Source organism: Staurois parvus, unplaced genomic scaffold, assembly GCF_062004578.1.
Source record: "Staurois parvus isolate SC_StPar_1 unplaced genomic scaffold, SC_StPar_1.0 ptg000139l, whole genome shotgun sequence".
Taxonomy (NCBI): Eukaryota; Metazoa; Chordata; class Amphibia; order Anura; family Ranidae; genus Staurois; species Staurois parvus.
Genome location: NW_028317935.1, coordinates 786,272 through 805,790, shown reverse-complemented (window position 1 = coordinate 805,790; position 19,519 = coordinate 786,272). Strand labels below are relative to the sequence as shown.

At 41.7% G+C, this 19,519-nt stretch overlaps 1 protein-coding gene across 1 annotated transcript in view; it reads right to left on the bottom strand.

Moving 5' to 3' along the window:
- The window catches only part of VTA1 (vesicle trafficking 1), a 339,129-nt gene extending 320,002 nt beyond the window's left edge, over positions 1 to 19,127 (bottom strand). The window contains exon 1 of the mRNA XM_089673508.1: positions 18,927 to 19,127. Within this exon, the coding sequence (XP_089529634.1) occupies positions 18,927 to 19,032 (106 nt within the window). The 5' untranslated portion in view covers positions 19,033 to 19,127. The remainder of the gene's footprint in view (positions 1 to 18,926) is intronic.
- Between the last annotated feature and the right edge of the window lie 392 nt (positions 19,128 to 19,519).

The window sequence follows — 19,519 nt, the reverse complement described above, 5'->3', positions numbered from 1 at the left end:
TGGAATGTGTTTGTGTAAATAGTTGGAGTAGGTTGGATACATCTAAATATATGAGAGATGATAACTTTTTCTTGCATTTCTCTTTAAGGCTTAGGGATCAGTTTAAAAAGTAGTGATATGGCCATACGATACTCGCGGCTCCACAGTGAGTATAACAAGCATGCTTTGCTGTGTATACAGACTGATCTTACTGTTGTGGGTTTAGTAACACTTTAAGTAAAAGGACAATCATTGCCTGTGTCATAGACTCAAGCTAGCCACCTCTCTGAAAGGCCTGCAGTATACTGGGGAGAAGCATTGCTGTCTGAGCTTTGTATTACTCAAACAGTAACCCATCAGGATTTGGTGTTTTATTAGCTGCTGACTATATTTTGATTGCTCATGCAGATGCCACTGGCCAGCATCTTTCCTAGTCTAAAGCCATTAGTTTTCCTACACAGATTCACATAGGAACTCCCTATTTTGTGTCCATGCAAGACTCTTATTTTAACTGAATCCCTGATGAAGGGGGAGCGTCATCTGGTCTCTGAAATGTGTTGCCTGTTTTTTGGGGGTTTTTTAGTGTAAAGCAATAAATTAATTTGGACTCCTATAATTTCGTCTGGTGTTCCTTCTATTTCTTGCATGTTTTAAAGACTGTTGTGTCAGTTCTGGTTTCTGTTTAATAGCCCACCAATGGCGGTGCTATCCAGTATAGCCCAATGTCTTTAGTGCCACTCAATTTTGTGATATCCTCACTGGGTTTTTGCCCACCTTTCTCTTATACTACAATGATGCAAACCGGCATACAGCAAAATGCACTTTAGATCTCTAGCTACTGAAATGACATTTGATTTGGGTACCATGCTTTAGTGCAAGTGTTTTCTCAGTATTTGTTTCTTTTTGTCCCACTGCCTAAAGAGAAACAAAGTATAGGCACAAGACAGTAAGCTTGTATGAATAGGGCTGCCTTTTCTATTGTATCTTGTATTGATGTGTTTCTTTGTATTGCAAATGTACAGTATGTCCTTGCCTTTCTCCATGTTTTTGGAGAAACTGTACATGTACCTGAAACATGTAACTGTAACTCTATTGGATGCATCATTCTCTTTTTATCACTTTTTGAATTGCCATAAGAGATAGTAGCAATCATTGACAGCAACAGCACCACCTGCCTGGAGCTTGCATGTTCTCCCTGTGTCTGCGTGGGTTTCCTCCCACACTCCAAAAGACATGTTGGTAGGTTAATTGAAATCCTGTCTAAATTGGCCCTAGTATGTGTATGTATGAATGTGAGTTAGGGACCTTGGATTGTAAGCTTCTTGAGGATAAGGGACTGATGTGAATGTACAATATATATGTGTAAAGCGCTGTAATAAATAAATAATGACATCACACCAAAACATGCAGAGCAAGTTTTTAAGTCTGCCAATTTCTACTTGCTACTTGGCTTTAGGTGAGTCATTTACGTGGTTAGGCAACAATTGTAAGTATACCAACCACAAGTAGTTTGTGAATTTTACATGACTGATTCCAGCTTTATTTTTTTTTCTTATAATATTACATCAAATTTATATAGCGCCAAAGGGTTTGCTCAGCGCTGTACAATAGAGGCGGGGGGGACAATACATGAAACAGCACAGAAACAACAAACAGCACACGAGGGGTTAGAGGGCCCTACTCTTTCGAGCTTACAATCTAGGCATTGGGGTGCCATTCAGAATGATTGAATGAATGACACTGCTTTGCACTAACTGGAGTAATACTCTTTACTGTGCATTGCATTACTGATAATTCAAGCCATTTTTTAAAGTGGAGAAGTGTTCATTTTCTTCATGTCAGCAACTCATCTGGGATTTTTTCCTCAATTCCTGTCAATAGCTATCAGACTCTGCAGAATTCCCATGTACATCAGTTTGAGCAGGACATGCTCAATATACTAATTAAAAAAAAAAAAAAAAAAACACCGGCCACAAGCAAATTTACGAAAACAATGCATTTCCATTTACATCGACATACATGTGCACTAAATTACATTAATTACAATGGCACACTAAAACTGGCCTGGTATGTAATATAAAAGTAAAAGAAGGCAACCCCTAACAGACTTCTATACAGCATACTTCATAGGAACAAGCCAATTGTTGGCATGCTTTTAGAACCACACACATCCCTGGAATGCAGATGCCTTATTTAATTTAAAACTTGCTATACACAGCTCTAGGTTGTGCGTGACTCAGGTGTGACAAAAGTGTCTTTTTCAATAGACTTTTGTGGAAGAAACCATGTATAAAATTTGACAGTCAAATAATGGCTGCACCCAATCAGAAGCAACCACTGTTCAGGATTTCTGACAGTCGTAAATGCCGGGTGTCGGAATATGATAGCCAGAAAGAGCCAACATTTTCTTCACTTTTGTCCCCCGTTTGACAAAGACATCTAGAACAGGGGTCGCCAAACTTTCTAAATAAAGGGCCAGTTTACGGTCTTTCAGACTTCAGGGGGACCAGCCTGCTGCCAGTGGAAGTAAAAATTGTCTTAGCATCACTGGGAGTAAACAATGCTCTGTCTGTGGCATTGGGAGAGGACTAGTGCCCAAATGTTGGTGTAAGTGGGAGGAATAGTGCCCTAATGTTGGTGCTAGTTGGAGGAATAGTACCCCATCGTAGGTTCAGTGGGATAAAATTATGCCCCATTGGTGGTGACAGTGGGGGGAATAGTGGTTTTTATCAGGGGGAAGAAAAGTGCCCCAAGGGCCAGATAAGCCAAGAGCCACTTCCAGCCCCTGGGCCACAGTTTGGAGACCACCTATCTAAAATGTTTGCTCATGTTTCTATATGCTTCCTAACCCTACCTTTAAGATCAGACTGGGCATTCCCCCCTTCACCCCCGACTGTCCAACAACATAGCTAGGAAGCATATTCCTTACATGTTCCGAGGACAAGCAGTGACAAGAGATATGCAAGGGGAGAAAGAACATGCCATTTTCCTGTCCCTCTGTACTCCTCTTGTTGCCGATTGACTCATTAAAGCTGTCTCTGTCCTAACTATGTTGTCGGATTCCCACGGTGGGGAGGCTTAGAAAGTGCTTAGCAACATGGGACAAAATATTATATGTACTTTGTCCCACTGTTCTTCTTTAAATGGGAACTCCAGTCGAAAATGGTGTTTATTTGAAGTCAGCAGCTACAAAAACTGTAGCGGTTGACTTTTACTAAACAGACACTTATCTGTCCCAGGATCCAGCAATGTGCTCATCTAAGCTGTTCTTTACAATGTTGTACTGTCCCTGGCATCTCAACTGTGGGCACCCGGCTGTGAGAGCTCCACAGCGTGACGTGTCCCAGAAGACTGTGGGTAAAGAGGGGTGGAAAATCTTCTGCTCTGATCGCCTAGGCGGTCGGGCGGAAGTAGGAGTGGGTACCTATATAAGGATATAATACTCACGCGCTGCCACAAATAAATGATAAGCTGCTGCAAGCACCTAAATGTGTTCCCACATCAACAAAACTCCCCATGAACACTCACCTTAACAGCTGACCCATAGAAAATATAGGTCAACATGCGCTGAATATTAATCCCACTGGATCCTCTGCTTCCACAGGTCTCTCCAGGCAATCTCAGGAACAATCCTTTACTTCCCCACCACGATCGATAGGTGCTCAAAAGATAAGGAACAAGGAACTCGTCACAGTGTAGTAAGCAGAGGATCCAGTGAGCGTGCATGCCTGAAGGTGGAGGAGCACGATTGGTTTGCGCACCTGTTAAAGTCACTGGTGCATTAGTTTAAATGTTGGAAGAAAGAGGCTGTTATATCACTTTTGGACTGTATTTTGTACTTTATTAAGTGTGATCTATCATTCATCATTTATCTGTTTTTTGTATATTTCTTCTTAATAAGCACATTTTGTGAATATCTAGCCCATTTTGTGAATATCTAGCCCAGTTGAACATTTACTTGATTCATCATGTTTATTCCACTGGGGGGCTGATTGTTCAGCTGGGCACTTGTTTTACAATTATTTAATACTATTTCTGATATATGTTTCACATATTTTATGGTTTTTGTTGTTTTTTACACTTTATTCTTCAGCACATCCCGGTGTTTATTATAGGCTGGCCAGGTGTTTATTGCTACTTGATTTTGGATAATTTTTGATATATGATTCACTTATCATTTGGATTTAGTGGCTCAGCCAGTTTATTTACTATTGACTTTGTTTCACAGATTTATTCTTTTACACATTGGGTTGATGTTCAGGAGGGTGTTTATTATTAGTGTTTTTTTTGGGTCACTAGGGGGGCAACTCAGCACTATTGTTGGGGAGGAGTGGGCACCTGTCAACACCAGGTACCCACTCCTCTACAACCCCCCCCCCCAAAATAAAAAGTTAAGTAAAAAGGAGGGGGGGGAGATGCCTTATAGCAGATCTTCCTCTTTTGGGTGAAGCTCCGCTTTAATGTTTTCTAAAATGCAATTGCATGTATAGTTGGGTATCATTTCTACATTTATATGTGCAAATTTATGCTGTTTACATTCATAGTGAGAATCTACAAAACCTATAAATGAAACCCAGTCACGAAAAAATGGAACAGCATGCAAGTAAAAAGAGTGAACGTCACATTAGAAAGTTCATTCAGGTACAGATCATAATAATAAATCTACGTACTCACTGAAGACACACTATAGTTTGAATTTAAATAAGCTATAACAAACTCATTCTCATGTGACTCGTAGTCATCATGACATAACAAAGATGGTATGCAAGTCACTCCCTACTGAGGAACCACTGACCTACTAATGAAGATAATTCCTTCTTACCATACTCCAGGCTGTTTAATAATACAATCAAGAATAAGTTACACAATGCTCTGAAAGAAAAACTAAAGCTGAAAAAAGAATGTCCACTTTAAAGATGACTAAGTTCATACTTAAGTATACAAATGATAAGCTTGACAAAAAAAAGAGAAGTTAAAAATATAAAACATAACTCATTCAACATCAACAGACACACAAGCGTCATAGGTGAAGGGTTAGTACATGAAGCCACTGATCACAATACATCTAGTCTGACTTACCTGTATAAGTGTGCGTCCACTTTATGGAAAATATACATATGTAACTGAAAATACAGATAAGGGGGAAAACGCAGTAAAATCAGCAGTCCTTCTCCTCCACATAAAAGCCTAACAAACGTGTTAGGAAAAACACCTAAAGTGCTGGGTAAACTGTTGGCGCTATATAAATCCTGTATATTAATAATAACATAATAACCATGACAGTAAAAACAGCAGTTAACCAATTCAACACCTTCCTGCCCAGGCCAGTTTTCAGATTTCAGCGCTCTCACACTTTGAATGACAATTGCTCGGTCATACAACATTGTACCCAAACTAAAATTTTATCATTTTCTTCACACAACTAGAGCTTTCTTTTGGTGGTATTTAATCACCGCTGGGGTTTTTATTTTTTGCTAAATTAACAAAAAAAGACCAAAAATTTTGAAAAAAAAAACCACACGTTTTTCTTTGTTTCTGTTATAAAAGTTTGCAAATAAAGAATTGTTCTTCATAAATTTAGGCCGAGATGTATTCTGCTACATGTCTTTGGTGAAAATAACCCAAATTAGGATGTATTATTTAGTTTGTAGGAAAGTTATAGAGTTCACAAACTATGGTATAGATCTGAATATTGATCAATCCTGAAGTACTGACAGCCAATCTAATTTATTGAGGTCTAAGAATGTCAGAACAGTACAGATATCCCCCAAATGAGCCCTTTTTGCAAAGTAGACAGTCCAACGTACTTCATAAGGGGCATGGCGAGTTTTTTGAAGTTGTATTTTTTTTGTCATAATTTTTCGGAAAATGAAAAAATTAAAACAATTTGTTTCACTATTTTTTTTTTACATATTGTCACCAGTGCAGTACAGCGGCATCATGTAACTGGCATGGCGGTGATCAGGGACACTGACTGGTGACAGTATGAAAAAAAAATTTAATTTTTTTTATTATTTTTTTTGAGATTTTTTTTTCATATTTCACTATGACCAAAGTAGTACAATGTTACCATAGTAACATTGTACTTCTTTGGGGAAGTGATCAGTATTTGTTTTTTTATTTTACACAATTTGCTTATAGCAAAGAATCACTTTGCTATAAGCAAGCATTTACCTGAATGACATCGATTCATTCAGGTGTTTTTTTTTTTGTGCTTAGCTGTGATTTGGCCACAGCTAATCACATGACATGTGCATGTGATTAGCTGTAACCATTCACAGCTAGACACTAGTATACAATGGATGTCATGAATGAAGCCATCCATTGTATACAACTGTCATGTGACCTGCTGTGATTGGTCACAGCAGGTCACATGGTACCGGCAACGGGGGCCGATACTCAGATCTGTCATCGGCCATGTCCGAGGTACACGGCCGGTGACAGATTGCGCCGCTGCACGGCTCTGCAGGAGCGCAAACTGCGCATGTGCGGGAGGACACCACATGGCGTCCACCCAGAAAGCTGATGACATTTGCTGGCCGCCATTCGGCCACAGGGCGGGCGGCAAATGGTTAAAGTGGTTCTAAAGGCTCAAGGTTTCTTACCTTCATGCATTCTATGCATGAAGGTAAAAAAACCTTCTCTGGGCAATAGCCCCCCAGCACCTCCTAATACTCACCTAAGCCCTCTCTCGATCGAGTCTCAGCTATCCTAGGACTCCCTCTCCTCATTGGTTGAGACAGAAACAGGAGCCATTGGCTCCCACTGCTGTCAATCACAGCAAGTGAACCAAGAGGAAGAGGGGGCGGGGCCAGGCAACGGCTCCATGTGTGAGTGGATACACAGAGCAACGGGTGCCCCCATAGCAAGCTGCTTGCTGTGGGGGCACAGGATAGGAGGGAGGGGCCAGGAGAGTCGGTGGGGGACCCGAAAAGAGGAGGATCCGGGCTGCTCTGTGCAAAACTACTGCACACAGCAGGTAAGTATAGACAAGTTTGTTATTGTTTGAAAAAAAATAAGCCTTTAGAATCACTTTAAGCACATAATGTCCATGTATTTTATTAAATATCCGCACTTCCAATGTAAACCCTCCCTATAGAAGATTGACCGTGCACTCCTGTGATCCACATGAGAAGTATGGCCAAAAAAACTTTGGCCATGATTCTCCTTTAACTCATGTACTATACTAAGTTTCATATACAGGATTATATACAATCACTCCTATTAAATTCGTCAAGACACAGTGTGATCACAGAGCCCAACAAGGGGCAGATGTTTACATTCCTTGTGACAGCAATAAAAATTATAACAAAATGAAAGCAACAGCGTAAAAATAAACAAATACATGTGAAAAAAAAAAAATGTTATAAGTGCCTCCATCCCCACGCACAACAGCGAACCCACACATCAGTCACACAAGCATGCAAGCAGCGATAATCCCACACATGTGAGGTATCACCGCGAACATCAGGTCATGGGCAGTATTTCTAGCTCCAGACCTCCACTGTAAATATAAAATAGTAACCTGTAAAGGCTTTTAAAGGGTTGAATATGGATTGTAAAATTTTCATTTTTTGTCGCTATTGCACTGACGGGTATCATTTTAAAGCAGGACAAGTTTGATATCTATTTTCTCAGCGTAGCATCATCGTTTATATTTTATCAAATAAACTGGATTATATATCGTGTTTTTTTACATAAAAATGTAAAAAAGTGTATTTTTTTTTTTTAAAAAACGGTGTTTGAAAAAATGATGCCCAAATACCGTGTGACATATAAAATTGCAACACCCACCAATTTATTCTCTAGGGCCTCTGCCTTAAAAAAATATTTAATGTTTGGGACTTCTAAGAAATTTTCTGGCAAAAAATATACTTAAATACTCAAATGATGGGTTGAAATCTCACTGAACCCAGATAGCATGTGAATCACACAGGAGCGCACAGCATTTTCACAATCAAAAACTTTGAGTCAGGAGGCGTTCATGTCATGTTCACAGACGCACACCATAACTCCTCCCACTTCAGTGATGTAACTCAAGCTCAAGACCAGTAGCTATAGCAGTAAGGTGGTTTCCACAGACCAGCATGATAAGAACACCCTGGAGGACGACGCAGGATTACCTGAGGTGCAGGGTCTAAGCACAAACTGGTATTCACCAGAGCTCCTGATGGTGGAGATGGGTTTTGCTGCATGTTAGTATCAGGTCATGGTCCTCAGAATAGCCCCACCAGGAGATGAGCAAGACAGAGTCCAGTTACAGATAGAGCAGATCGGAATCAGGCAGAAGTGTAGCCTATCCAAGTAATCAAGCAAGGCACTGTCCAGCATCTGAGTGGTTCAAGAAGAGTTACTGCCAGACGCAGCACAGGTAATGGGTTCAGATTGTGGTCCTGCCAAATTCAATCGTTTTCTGTAGCCAAGAAACTCTGATTTGGCGGATACTATTAAAGGGGGCACTAATATGGTCTTGACTAGTCTACATCTGTTTCAATTTGAGAGAGTAAAGTCAGACCTGGCATACCCTTCAAAAAGAATATATATGACCATTCTCTGAAAGAGAAACCAATCCTCCTGAAGCTCAGGGAAACACTCCAAAATTACTTCAAAAAAGGTGCCTCCCTCACTGTCTACCCAGATAGCAAAAGAGACTCCTAAGAGCAAGAGCTACAAGATCTACTGCACACCTACAGGGCCAACTACCACTGGGAATATTCCTTCTTACATGCAGTGATGGAAAATCATCTTTACTTTCTGGTGGAACTGAAAGATTTCTGCTCTATGTTGGATATCCAAGTACATACAGTTCTTGGATGTTCTGATTGACATGCCCTAATGAATTCTCCTTCCAATCAACATGGCAGGAAGTAACCCACAAAGTCCAAAGATCTGAAACTTGAAACCACCAACAGAATTCAACCATATCCAGAAAATGGGCCTGCCTTCTACAGAACTTTTCTTTTTTACTTCTTTGAAGAAATAGATCTTAGACTAGGTCTAGGCGGGTTTAGTTCATTATAATCACCTGGTACACTCATGGTGTTCTGATGAGAAAAGTTGTAGCGGCTGCCTCCCTTTAGAAATTATTAACCCTTAGGGAGTATCTGACCAAAAATGAAATTTCTATTCCAGGGGATGCTTAAAATCTGACTTGTATCTTAGTGAAGACGTCAGAGAAAATCAGTGAGTCAATCACACAAGCAGGAAATTACATTTTTTGGAGGTGTTCTGGTCACCAACAATGTACCTCCAGGTTGCCATATTTCATTGAATTTTACAGAATTACAATATGGCTTGTGTAACAATTGTATATTCTATAATAATTTTTTTAATTTGCAATATTTTTTTCCATGAGTTTCATAAGTGGCATTACCCTTTAATAACGTATCTCAAATATTTAGTGGTAGTTACTACACATATTCACCAATTTTGTGGTATTTACCTCAAATTCAATATTTTACTTTTTATGAACACAAATATAGCATGCGATAACTGTTGAAATGACCCCAACGAAGAAAGATTCATTTTTTTTAAAGAAAAGATAGCGGAAAGTGTTGTCACAAGTGCGGAGATAGTGCCAATACAAACTAAATTAGTTTCTGAACCTCAGTCCTCAACAAACTTAAGGAGTACAATAACTACTGTGTCTTAGTGGGACATTTAATGTATGCTTTAAACCTCTTCATAGACTCCAGGTTGGACTTTATCTTTATTAACATCTCCATTTTTTTTTTATAATTTAGTGAATTAAAATCCACCAAAAAGGTGCTAAATTAGGATTTTTTTTTAACTGTATATTACCCACTTTCCCTCTGAAAGGATTTACCCCCTTCCTGACTAGGCCATACCACACTGTAACCAAACAAAATTTATATAATTTCTTTCACAAAAACAGAGCTTTCTTTTGGTGGTATTTGATAACCTCTGTTTTTTTTTATTTTTTGTGACAAACACAATTTTGAAAAAAAAAAATATATTTTTTACTGTTATAAAACATCCAAAAAAAAACTCTTAAAAAATGTTGACCAAAATGTATTCTGCTACGTCTTTGGTAAAAAAAAAAAAAATCCTAATAAGTGAGTATTAATTGGTTTGTGTGATAGTTACAGTGTCTACAAACTATGGGATATATTACTGGAATTTATTTATTTATTTATTTATTTATTTTATACTACTAATGGCTGTAATCAGCAGCCTATAAGGAGACTGCAATAGTGTGGCCGGAAATCTGACACTAACTGATACTGGGGGGAACTAACTGCCGCTGACATTACCAGTGACATTAATACAGTCATCCGTACTAATAAAATGCACTGTTACTTTAATAATGGCACTGGGTAGAAAGAGGTTAACATCTAGGGCGATCAAGGGGTTAACTGTGTGCCTAACTATGTGTAATGTGTGTCAATCATTGGCAGGGTCCCGATGATCACCATGTGCTGTAATGAATCACAGCACAGCCGGACGGGCATGCACAAACCCTGCATGAGCACATGGATCACATACTAGTCACCCAATTTACCGCAAGAGAGCTGCTCCGCTGCCGTAAGTCATATGGTTGGCAAGTGGTTAAAACATTTATGCAGGTGTACCTTGGTTTACAAATGCATTCTGCGGGACTTTTCGTATTGCAAAAAATTCGTAAACCAAAGCGCGGTTTCCCATAGGAATGCACTGAAAACCAATTAATCCATTCCGGAGGTCAGAAAAAAGTAAAAAAAAAAAAGTCTTATCAGTTCAAAACTCTTTATAAAGTGCACTTTAAAGGCATAGTATTGTACAGGGACATGATTAAAAAAAAATTGTAAATGCATTGAAAACCAATTAATACGTTCCGGAGGTCAGAAAAAAGTAAAAAAAAAAAAGTCTTATCTGTTCAGAACTCTTTATAAAATGAACTTTAAAGGCATAGTACTGTACAGGGACAGAATTAAAAAAAAAAATTGTAAATGCACTGAAAACCAATTAATCCATTCGTATTGCAAAAAAAATTCATAAACCATTATTTTCAATGGATTTTTATTTGTAAACTTAAAATTACGTTAACCGAGGTGTTCATAAACCGAGGTACACCTGTATATAGATGTTATTACAGCCTTTGGCCCAGATCGCTCAACATAAGGTGAGCACATCACATAATTACCCTCTCTGGGACTACATGTCCCATTATTGCTAGCACAATGCCCTGCTGCTTAAGAGCCAACCTCAGGAGCTGCTGTTCCCACTTATGACCCTACAACATACGGGTCTGAGTCTGTCCTAATATGCTGTCTTGGACGATGGCTATATATTAACAACCTGAAGCCTAAGGCTCAGTTCACACTAGCTTTGTTAGCAGGCGTTAGGGAAGCGTTTTTAACGCTCCTCAAACGCCTATGAAAATTCTACACATGGCAGCACACAGTGCTGTTCACACTGAAGCGTTAGCGTCACGACAAAATTGATGCCTCATGTCGAATCAGGAGTTGAAGCCTCCCATTCAAGTCTATGGTGACGCTCCTCAAACGCCTGGCAGGCATTTGCGGGGCGTTTGCAAAGCGTTTGTGGAGCGTTAATACCATTAAACTTCATTATAGACATTTGGTGTGGTTTTAACGCTTGGCAAACGCCTATCAAACGCCTCAAAAACGTGCATAGGGCGTTTGGGGACCCAAATGCTTGTCTAACACCTCTCAAAACTATAGGGGCATAGAGTTTGGCAAGAGTTAGAAATGAGTCAAGTGTGAACGAGCCCTAAGTGAGATCATCTTCCCCACCATCAAACTGTTTAATGGCATTAAACAGATGTGCACACTCTACCCTCTATATTCTTTCTAATTACCCTGAAATACTCCCAACCACTCTACGCTGCACAAAGAAACATTTCAGGGACACAGCGGGGTCATAGAGACCATAAAGTAGCCCCTTTTGCAGACAATGCTCTACTACGGAGATCAGCAACCAGTAGATCGTGGCCAGGTGACTGATAGAGCATGGTCTGAGCTTGCTGACCCTCCATCCCAGAGCATCAAGCAGAGTGCAATGCAGGACTACTTGTAAAGTTGAAGATGTAGTAGGAAGCAAGAACCGCATAACACGATGCCTCCTCTGTATTGCTGGCCCCTGTCCCATATGGAGTGATGCCAACTGCACTCCGCATCTTATCCTGGCTAGCAATCTCCAGAGTGGTGCCAGCAGCAGGAAAGAAGAGATCTTCAGGTCAATGTGAAGCAATACACTGGGCATAGTAGTATAGGGCTGCTGTTTATCCACATGGCAAGTGCAGTGAAGTGTACCTGCAGCTTTCTTGCAGGTTTAGAGCACTTTCTGAAAGCCCACCAAAACTCCTGAATGCAGGAGTGTTGGTGCGCTTTCAGAAAGTGCACTACTTCTGCAAGATATAATAGAAGTTTATGGCAAAGCGCAGCTAACCCAGCAAAGTCGCAGGTAACCGCAGCACATCAGCGTGAAAGCAGCCTTATAGGGGGCTCAGAACAAACTGGACATGTTTAACCACTTGCCCTTCAGAGGATTTACCCCCCTTCCTGACCAGGCCATTTTTTGTGCTACAGCACTGCATTACTTTAACTGACAATTGCACGGTCATGCAACGCTGCACCCAAATGAAATTTACATCCTTCTTTTTCCCACAAATTGAGCTTTCTTTCGGTGGTACTTTATCACCTGTGTGTTTTTTATTTTTTGCGCTATAACAAAAAAATAAATAAATAAGACCAACAATTTTGAAAAAAAAAACAATATTTTTGACTTTTTGCTATTAAACATGTCCAGAAAAAAATATAAAAAAAATCAAATTTCGTCTTAAATGTATTCTGCTACGTCTTTGCTATAAAAAAAATCCCAATACGTGTAAATTGATTGGTTTATGTGAAAGTTATAACATTTACAAATGGTGGTATATATACTAGGATTTTTTTTTTATTCTACTAGTAATGGCAGTGATCAGGGACTTATAGCGGGAGTGTGGCAAGCATTCTGACACTGGGGGGAACTGACTTGGTGTCACTGACATCTCCAGTGACACCAATACAGTGATCAGTGTTAAAAAAAAAAAAAAAGCAATGACACTGTATTAATCGCACTGGGCAGGAAGGGGTTAACATGAGGGGTGATCAAAGAGTTAACGGTGTGCTGTTTTACTATGCTCTGTGCCCGTGTGCTTCACTATAAGCACACTGCATTGGATGGCTGTGCTGTGCACAGCCATCCAAAGCAGTTAGCATGAGTTGACAGGGAGAACTGTTTTGTTTCCAAACAGTTGTCCTCCCTCTCGGAGATGCTCTGCAATCACCTGGCGCCTTGACCCGGTGACTGAAGTCAAAGAGAAGCAGTTACTTTAAATGTGGGTGTGTCTTGTCTTTGGTTGTCAATAAAGAGAAGCATGCATGATCATTATACCTGTGATAAACTGTGAAAAAAAAACAGATTTAATCAGCATATGTATATATTGTAATTATGTATGCAGACTCTTGGCACATGCAGACCTACTTTTTTGTCAGGTATGTCTTGCTAATCACATAAATGTCTTCTGAGCATGGGTCCTAATTGAAAAAACTGAGGGCAGGGTTCGACAGGTTTTACAAAGAAAATGCCCCAGCCACCTCCTATTGTTAATGCAAGTGCATTCCACAGTCTCATCCATTGTGAAGGGGAAAACAAATTTACTCATGCTGGTGGGTGGAAATTACTTAAATTCTATGTGAAACCTGACATTGTAAAACATCCCATTCAATTTAAAACAGAAATGAAAGGCAAAATATTTGTGTATAGATAAAAAAAAAATACTTTATATAATAATTTTACTTTTTTTTATATGCGATCACATAATCTCTGTTCCTAGCTGCATAAGGAGCTCAGAGAGCTAGGGGAGGAGAAAAAAAAACAGTACACTGACCTTCCCAGTGAATGACTGTGCAGGGGGGGGGGGGGGATGTCAGGCAGAGGCGTAGCTAGGATATATTGCACCCGGGGACGAACGGCCACCCCATGACACACCCCCCCCCGCTTCATATGGTCCCTGTAGACACCCCCCCATGCCAATCACATTGCCCCCCCCCCCTTCATCCATGGCACTACTCACCCAGCTCAGCTCTCCCCTCCGGCACATGGCCGGCTCACTGCCCTCCTCTCCGCTCCTCTCCCGGATGGCTCCTCTCTCTTCTCATAACTCACTGTGGATGGCAGACGTATCAGATGACACGTCTGCTGCAGCCGCTGCAGTGACCTCATTTTGGCGCCCGGGTACATATGTACCCCCCTGCCCCCCCTAGCTACGCCTCTGGTGTCAGGACAAGTCTGATCATTGGAAAAGAGCAGGCTGAGTTCTCAGCACAGCTAGAGAACTGACCACGCTGTGCTCTCCTGCCTAGTGTGGCCAGTTTTTATTAGGAAAGAAGAGGGACTGGCAGGGACACCAGAGATACACAAAGGAAGCAGTACAAAGAGAACAGGATATTTACTCATACAAGTACATGGTACAGCAGGCACATACATTATATTGCCAAAAGTATTGGGACGCCTGCCTTTACATGCTTAAGAACTTTAATGGCATCCCAGTCTTAGTCTGTAGAGTTCAATATTGAGTTGGCCCACCCTTTGCAGCTATAACAGCTTCAGCTCTTCCGGGAAGGCTGTCCACAATGTTTAGGAGTGTGTCTATGGGAATGTTTGACCATTCTTCCAGAAACAGATTTGTGAGGTCAGGCACTGACGTCAGACGAGAAGGACTGGCTCGCAGTCTCCGCTCATCCCAAAGGTGTTCTATACGGTTGAGGTGCAGACCAGTCAAGTTAATCCACCCCAAATTCGCTCATCCATGTCTTTATGGACCTTGCTTTGTGCACTGGTGCGCAGTTATGTTGGAACAGGAAGGGACCATCCCCAAACTGTTCCCACAAAGTTGGGAGCATGAAATTGTCCAAAATGTCTTGGTATGCTGACACCTTAAAGCAGAGCTCCACACAAAACGGGAGGTTCTGCTTTAAGACTTTGTCCCCTGCTCCCCACTAAGGATTGGCACCTTTGGGGAGGGAGGGGGTACCTGAATTTGACAGGTACCTGCTCCCACTTCCGCTGCGATCGCTTAGGTGATTGGAAGCAGAAGTTGACCTACCTCCGCCCCCCCCCCCCCCGTAGTCTTCTGGGACACGTGACAGGTCCCTGAAGACTATGAGGCCATTCACAAAGCACAGTGCTTCTTGCACATGCACAGAGGGCACCCAGATGTGAAGCCGCAAGCTGTCACGGCCGGGTGCCCACATTGAAGATGCTGGCACCAGGGAGAGAAGGTGGCCGGTGAAACCAGCTGTGGTGAGGACACCGCTGGACCGAGGGACAGGTAAGTGGCTGTATTTTAAAAGTCAGCAGCTACAGTTTTTGTAGCTGCTGACTATTAATTTATTTTTAGCTGGAACTCCACTTTAAGAGTTCCATTCATTGGAACTAAGGGGCCAAGCCCAACCCCTGAAAAACAACACCCAACCATAATCCCCCCTCCACCAAACTTTACACTTGGCACAATACAGTCAGGCAAGTACCCTTCTGGCAACCGCAAAACCCAGACATGTCCATCGGATTGCCAGAGAAGCGTGTTTTGTCACTCCAGATAACACGTCTCCACTGCTCTAGAGTCCAGTGGCAGCTTGCTTTACACCACTGCATACGATGCTTTGCATTACACTTGGTGAAGTAAGGCTTGGATGCAGCTGCTCGGACATGGAAACCCATTCCATGAAGCTCTCTATGCATTGTTGTTGTGCTAATCTAAAAGCCACATGAAGTTTGGAGATCTTTAGCTATTGATTCTGCAGACAGTTGGTGACTTCTGTGCACTGTGCGCTTCAGCATGCACTGACCCAGCTCTGTCATTTTACGTGGCCTACCACTTTGTGGCTGAGTTTCTCTTGTTCCCAGTTGCTTCCACTTTGTTATAATACCATTAACAGTTGATTGTGGATTATTTAGTAGCAAGGAAATTTCACGTATGGACTTATTGCACAGGAGGCAACCTATCACAGCACCATGCTTGAATTCACTGAGCTCCTGAGAGCGACCCATTCTTTCACAAATGTTTGTAGAAGCAGTCTGCATGCCTAGGTGCTTGATTTTATACACTTGTGGCCATGGAGGTGATTGGAACACCTGACTCCAATTATTTGGAGGGGTGTCGCTATACTTTTGACAATATAGTATATCAGGGATATGAAAGGTCGGGTTTACATATTCTTTAAAGGACAACTTCACTGCAGGTGAAGTTGCTCTTTAAAGCTAACCTGTCATGAGAGAAATACAGGCATTGTCATGGCTAACCTCCTCAAAATGTCCATTAATTGACAGTTTCTGGGTTTCGCAAACAAGAAAAAACATGCATTTGAAGTTATAGGACAATGTCAAAACTCCTGAATGCCTGTTCAAGTCAATGGCTTAAAGTGCTGAAGCAAGAAGGTCAGCCTGAAAGGCTAGCTAAATTTTTCGTATCAAGTCAACAACAGAAGCCTTGCATTTCTAATAGGTTTCTATAGTATCACATCATAAGCCTCTCCAGCACTGCACACTAGCAAGTCAATCGCTCTATCGCAACAACTAGTCTTTGCACCCGCATGCAACTTCTGACTGATAGCCAGAACCCTCTTCATTAATGGATGCTGATGAATGGATTTTTGTAGATTATGTACACAGCTATTTGTTTTTGTTCTCTGCTTAACTAGCATTTTGAAAGTTTTTTTTTTAATGCAATGGTTTAATATGACGCTCTCCCCTGTAATATATACACTCCTTCCCTTGCTCCCATGCCACTGCATCTGGACTCTCAGTACCAGGGAAAGGAAGTCCTACATAAACTCCAAACTCACATGTAAGAGTTTGAATCACTCTATGGATGATTTCCTAAGCCCACATGACAGCGCTGAGCCAATCATGAGGCACCAGTATTGTCTCAAGGGAGGGGGGCAGAGAGTCAAATGAATACCCATAAGAGTGGCGCTATAAGTGCAAAAAACAATCTAATATCGTTAACTAACCATAAGTGAAACCATCCTCTCCACTCCTCCCAAGACCTCCTTGCTTTCCAGTTCCTGTTACCTTCTCCCACTCTCGCCTCCGGGACTTCTCCAAAGCCTCTCCAATCCTCTGGAACTCCCTGCCCCAGTATGTCTGGTTAGCTCCTACCATGTCCCCCTTTAGGCGATCCTTGAAAACTCATTTATTCAGGGAAGCCTACCCCACCTCCACCTAAGAACTATACTTGAGTCACCTCCATCAGATCATCCCCTGCAGCTATTACCTTTTTTTACCACCTGCCTGTCCATTTAGATTGTAAGCTCAGGGAGCAAGATCCTCCAATTCCTTCTGTATCAAACTGCATTGTAATTGTACTGTCCCCCTTATATTTTATATTGTAAAGCGCTGTGTAAACTGTTGCCGCTGTATAAATCCTGTATGAAAATAATTATCACCAAAAGTGAAAGCAAGGGCTCATTTACACTGCAGCTGATAAACTCATGATTAGGAGCTCATGATTTTTTCAGCAGCCCCTGAACTCTACCTAATATTTTCCTATGTGTCCATGTACACTATGTCCTTTACAGTCGTTTTCAGTCATTTTTCTGAATGCAGAAAACTTGCGTTCAGGAGTATATTTTATCAGCGGTTCAAACTCTTGTAAACGCAGCAAAACGCATTTAAAACCGTTTGCGTTTGAATTTTTTTTTAACTCTTCCATTTCCAGATGCTGTCCAGAGCCTTTTTTTCATCATAAAAAATGCATGCAAAGCATTTTCCCAGTACTCAAATGGACCTGGTACACCATACTTTGAGGTTTCGAATGAAAGAAAATATGTTAGACACTGCTGCAAAAATTTCTGCACAGAAATGAGCTGGAACACATCCAAACACCACAAAAAAACAGCTAATCTCAACAAATACTGCTCTCTCTGCTTCTTTCAAAATGTCTTAGATAATTAATTTTTTACTGTTTTTCTGGGCATTTTGGAAGGTCTCCTGAGGTTATCTTTAAAAAACGTTTCTAAACGCAAACACTTATAAACTCGCATAAAAGCGGTATGCAAACGCAGCTAAACAGACGTTTTTTAACCTGTGTTTTCCGGTAGTCAGTTTCCATCGTTCAGAAATGTCCCGTATACATGGAGCCTTATGCTGCAAAGCGGAGAGTACGTATGCCACAAAGAGGGAAAAATAACCTTGCTGTCATGTTCAGCGGGCAGTACCACTTTCTGAACACAACCAATTCAACTGAATGAGGCCATCCAAATCTGTGTGCAGTGCAATGCACTAGTTTGGAGTTTAAGGGGCAATATGTCCCCTACCGCCTGCCAGATGTTCTCTGAAGAGCTAACTGAACACAGATTGCTCTTCAGACAGCAACGTTAGCTGTAAAAGAAAATCCTGAAATTTCGGTTGTCACCATAACAGACAAAGAGGGGAAAACTTCCAATGGGGACACTAGTTCTGATGACAACTTGGGATTTTTCCTACTTTGGGGGGGATTTCCTCTTACTTCCTGTTTTGGCTTTGGGACAGGAAGTGAAGGTAAATCTTCCATAATGGAATATAGATGGCCACAAACTGACAGGGGTTATAACCCTCTGGTACGCTATTCAAAATAGGAGGGGGGAATTTTTCCTAGAGTAGTACAATAAGAAATGAAGGCTGTATTGATCTGCTATACTTGGGGTTGTTAATGGCTAGACCCGATCATGTCTCCAACGCACAATCCTGATGTACGGTATAGGCACCAGAAGTCGCAGAAAATATTCCAGACACAAAAAAGTGACCATTGTTTACACTGGAGCTTGGATACCATACAGGAGGCTGGCTGGGGGACAGCATAAAGCAGACTCGTATATCTCAGCCTGACAACCGCTGCGTGCTGACCAGACGAATCACCATAGGAGCCCAGACTGAGCTGAATGGACAGGGGCATTACTCACAGTAATAGGCCACCACAGGGTCCCTCTTGTCATGTTCTTGGGCTGTCCTCAGATGATGCTGGATGGACTTGAACTGTTGAGGAATGGGGGGCAGCTGAGCAGCCATCTCTATCCCCTCACACAAAAACTACACTGACAGCAGACACAGTACAATACACAAAGTACACAGTTCTTCCGCTTCCGCCCGTCTATGGGCGGGGTTAGGGAGGGTAACACAGAAGAGATGGGCGGAGACACAGGGGTAGAGGACGGGGCGACACATGGATTGGAGGGGAGAGAGTAGAAGTGGGCGGGAAACACAGCAGTGATGGGAGGGGAAGCAGAGGAGTGGGCAGGGTGAAATAGTGAAGATGGGAGAAGACAGGACATGTGGGCGGGGTGAAAGAGCGGAGATGGGAGGGGATACGGGGGAGTGGACGACTAAAACATCGGAGATGGGAGGAGACAGGGCACGTGGGCGGGGTGACACAACATTGATGGCAGAAGAGACAAGGCATGTGGGCGGGGCGATAGCTGAGATGGGAGGAGACACAAGACACGTGGGCGGTGTGACAAAGCGAAGACGGGCAGAGTGACAAGGCATGTGGGCGGGG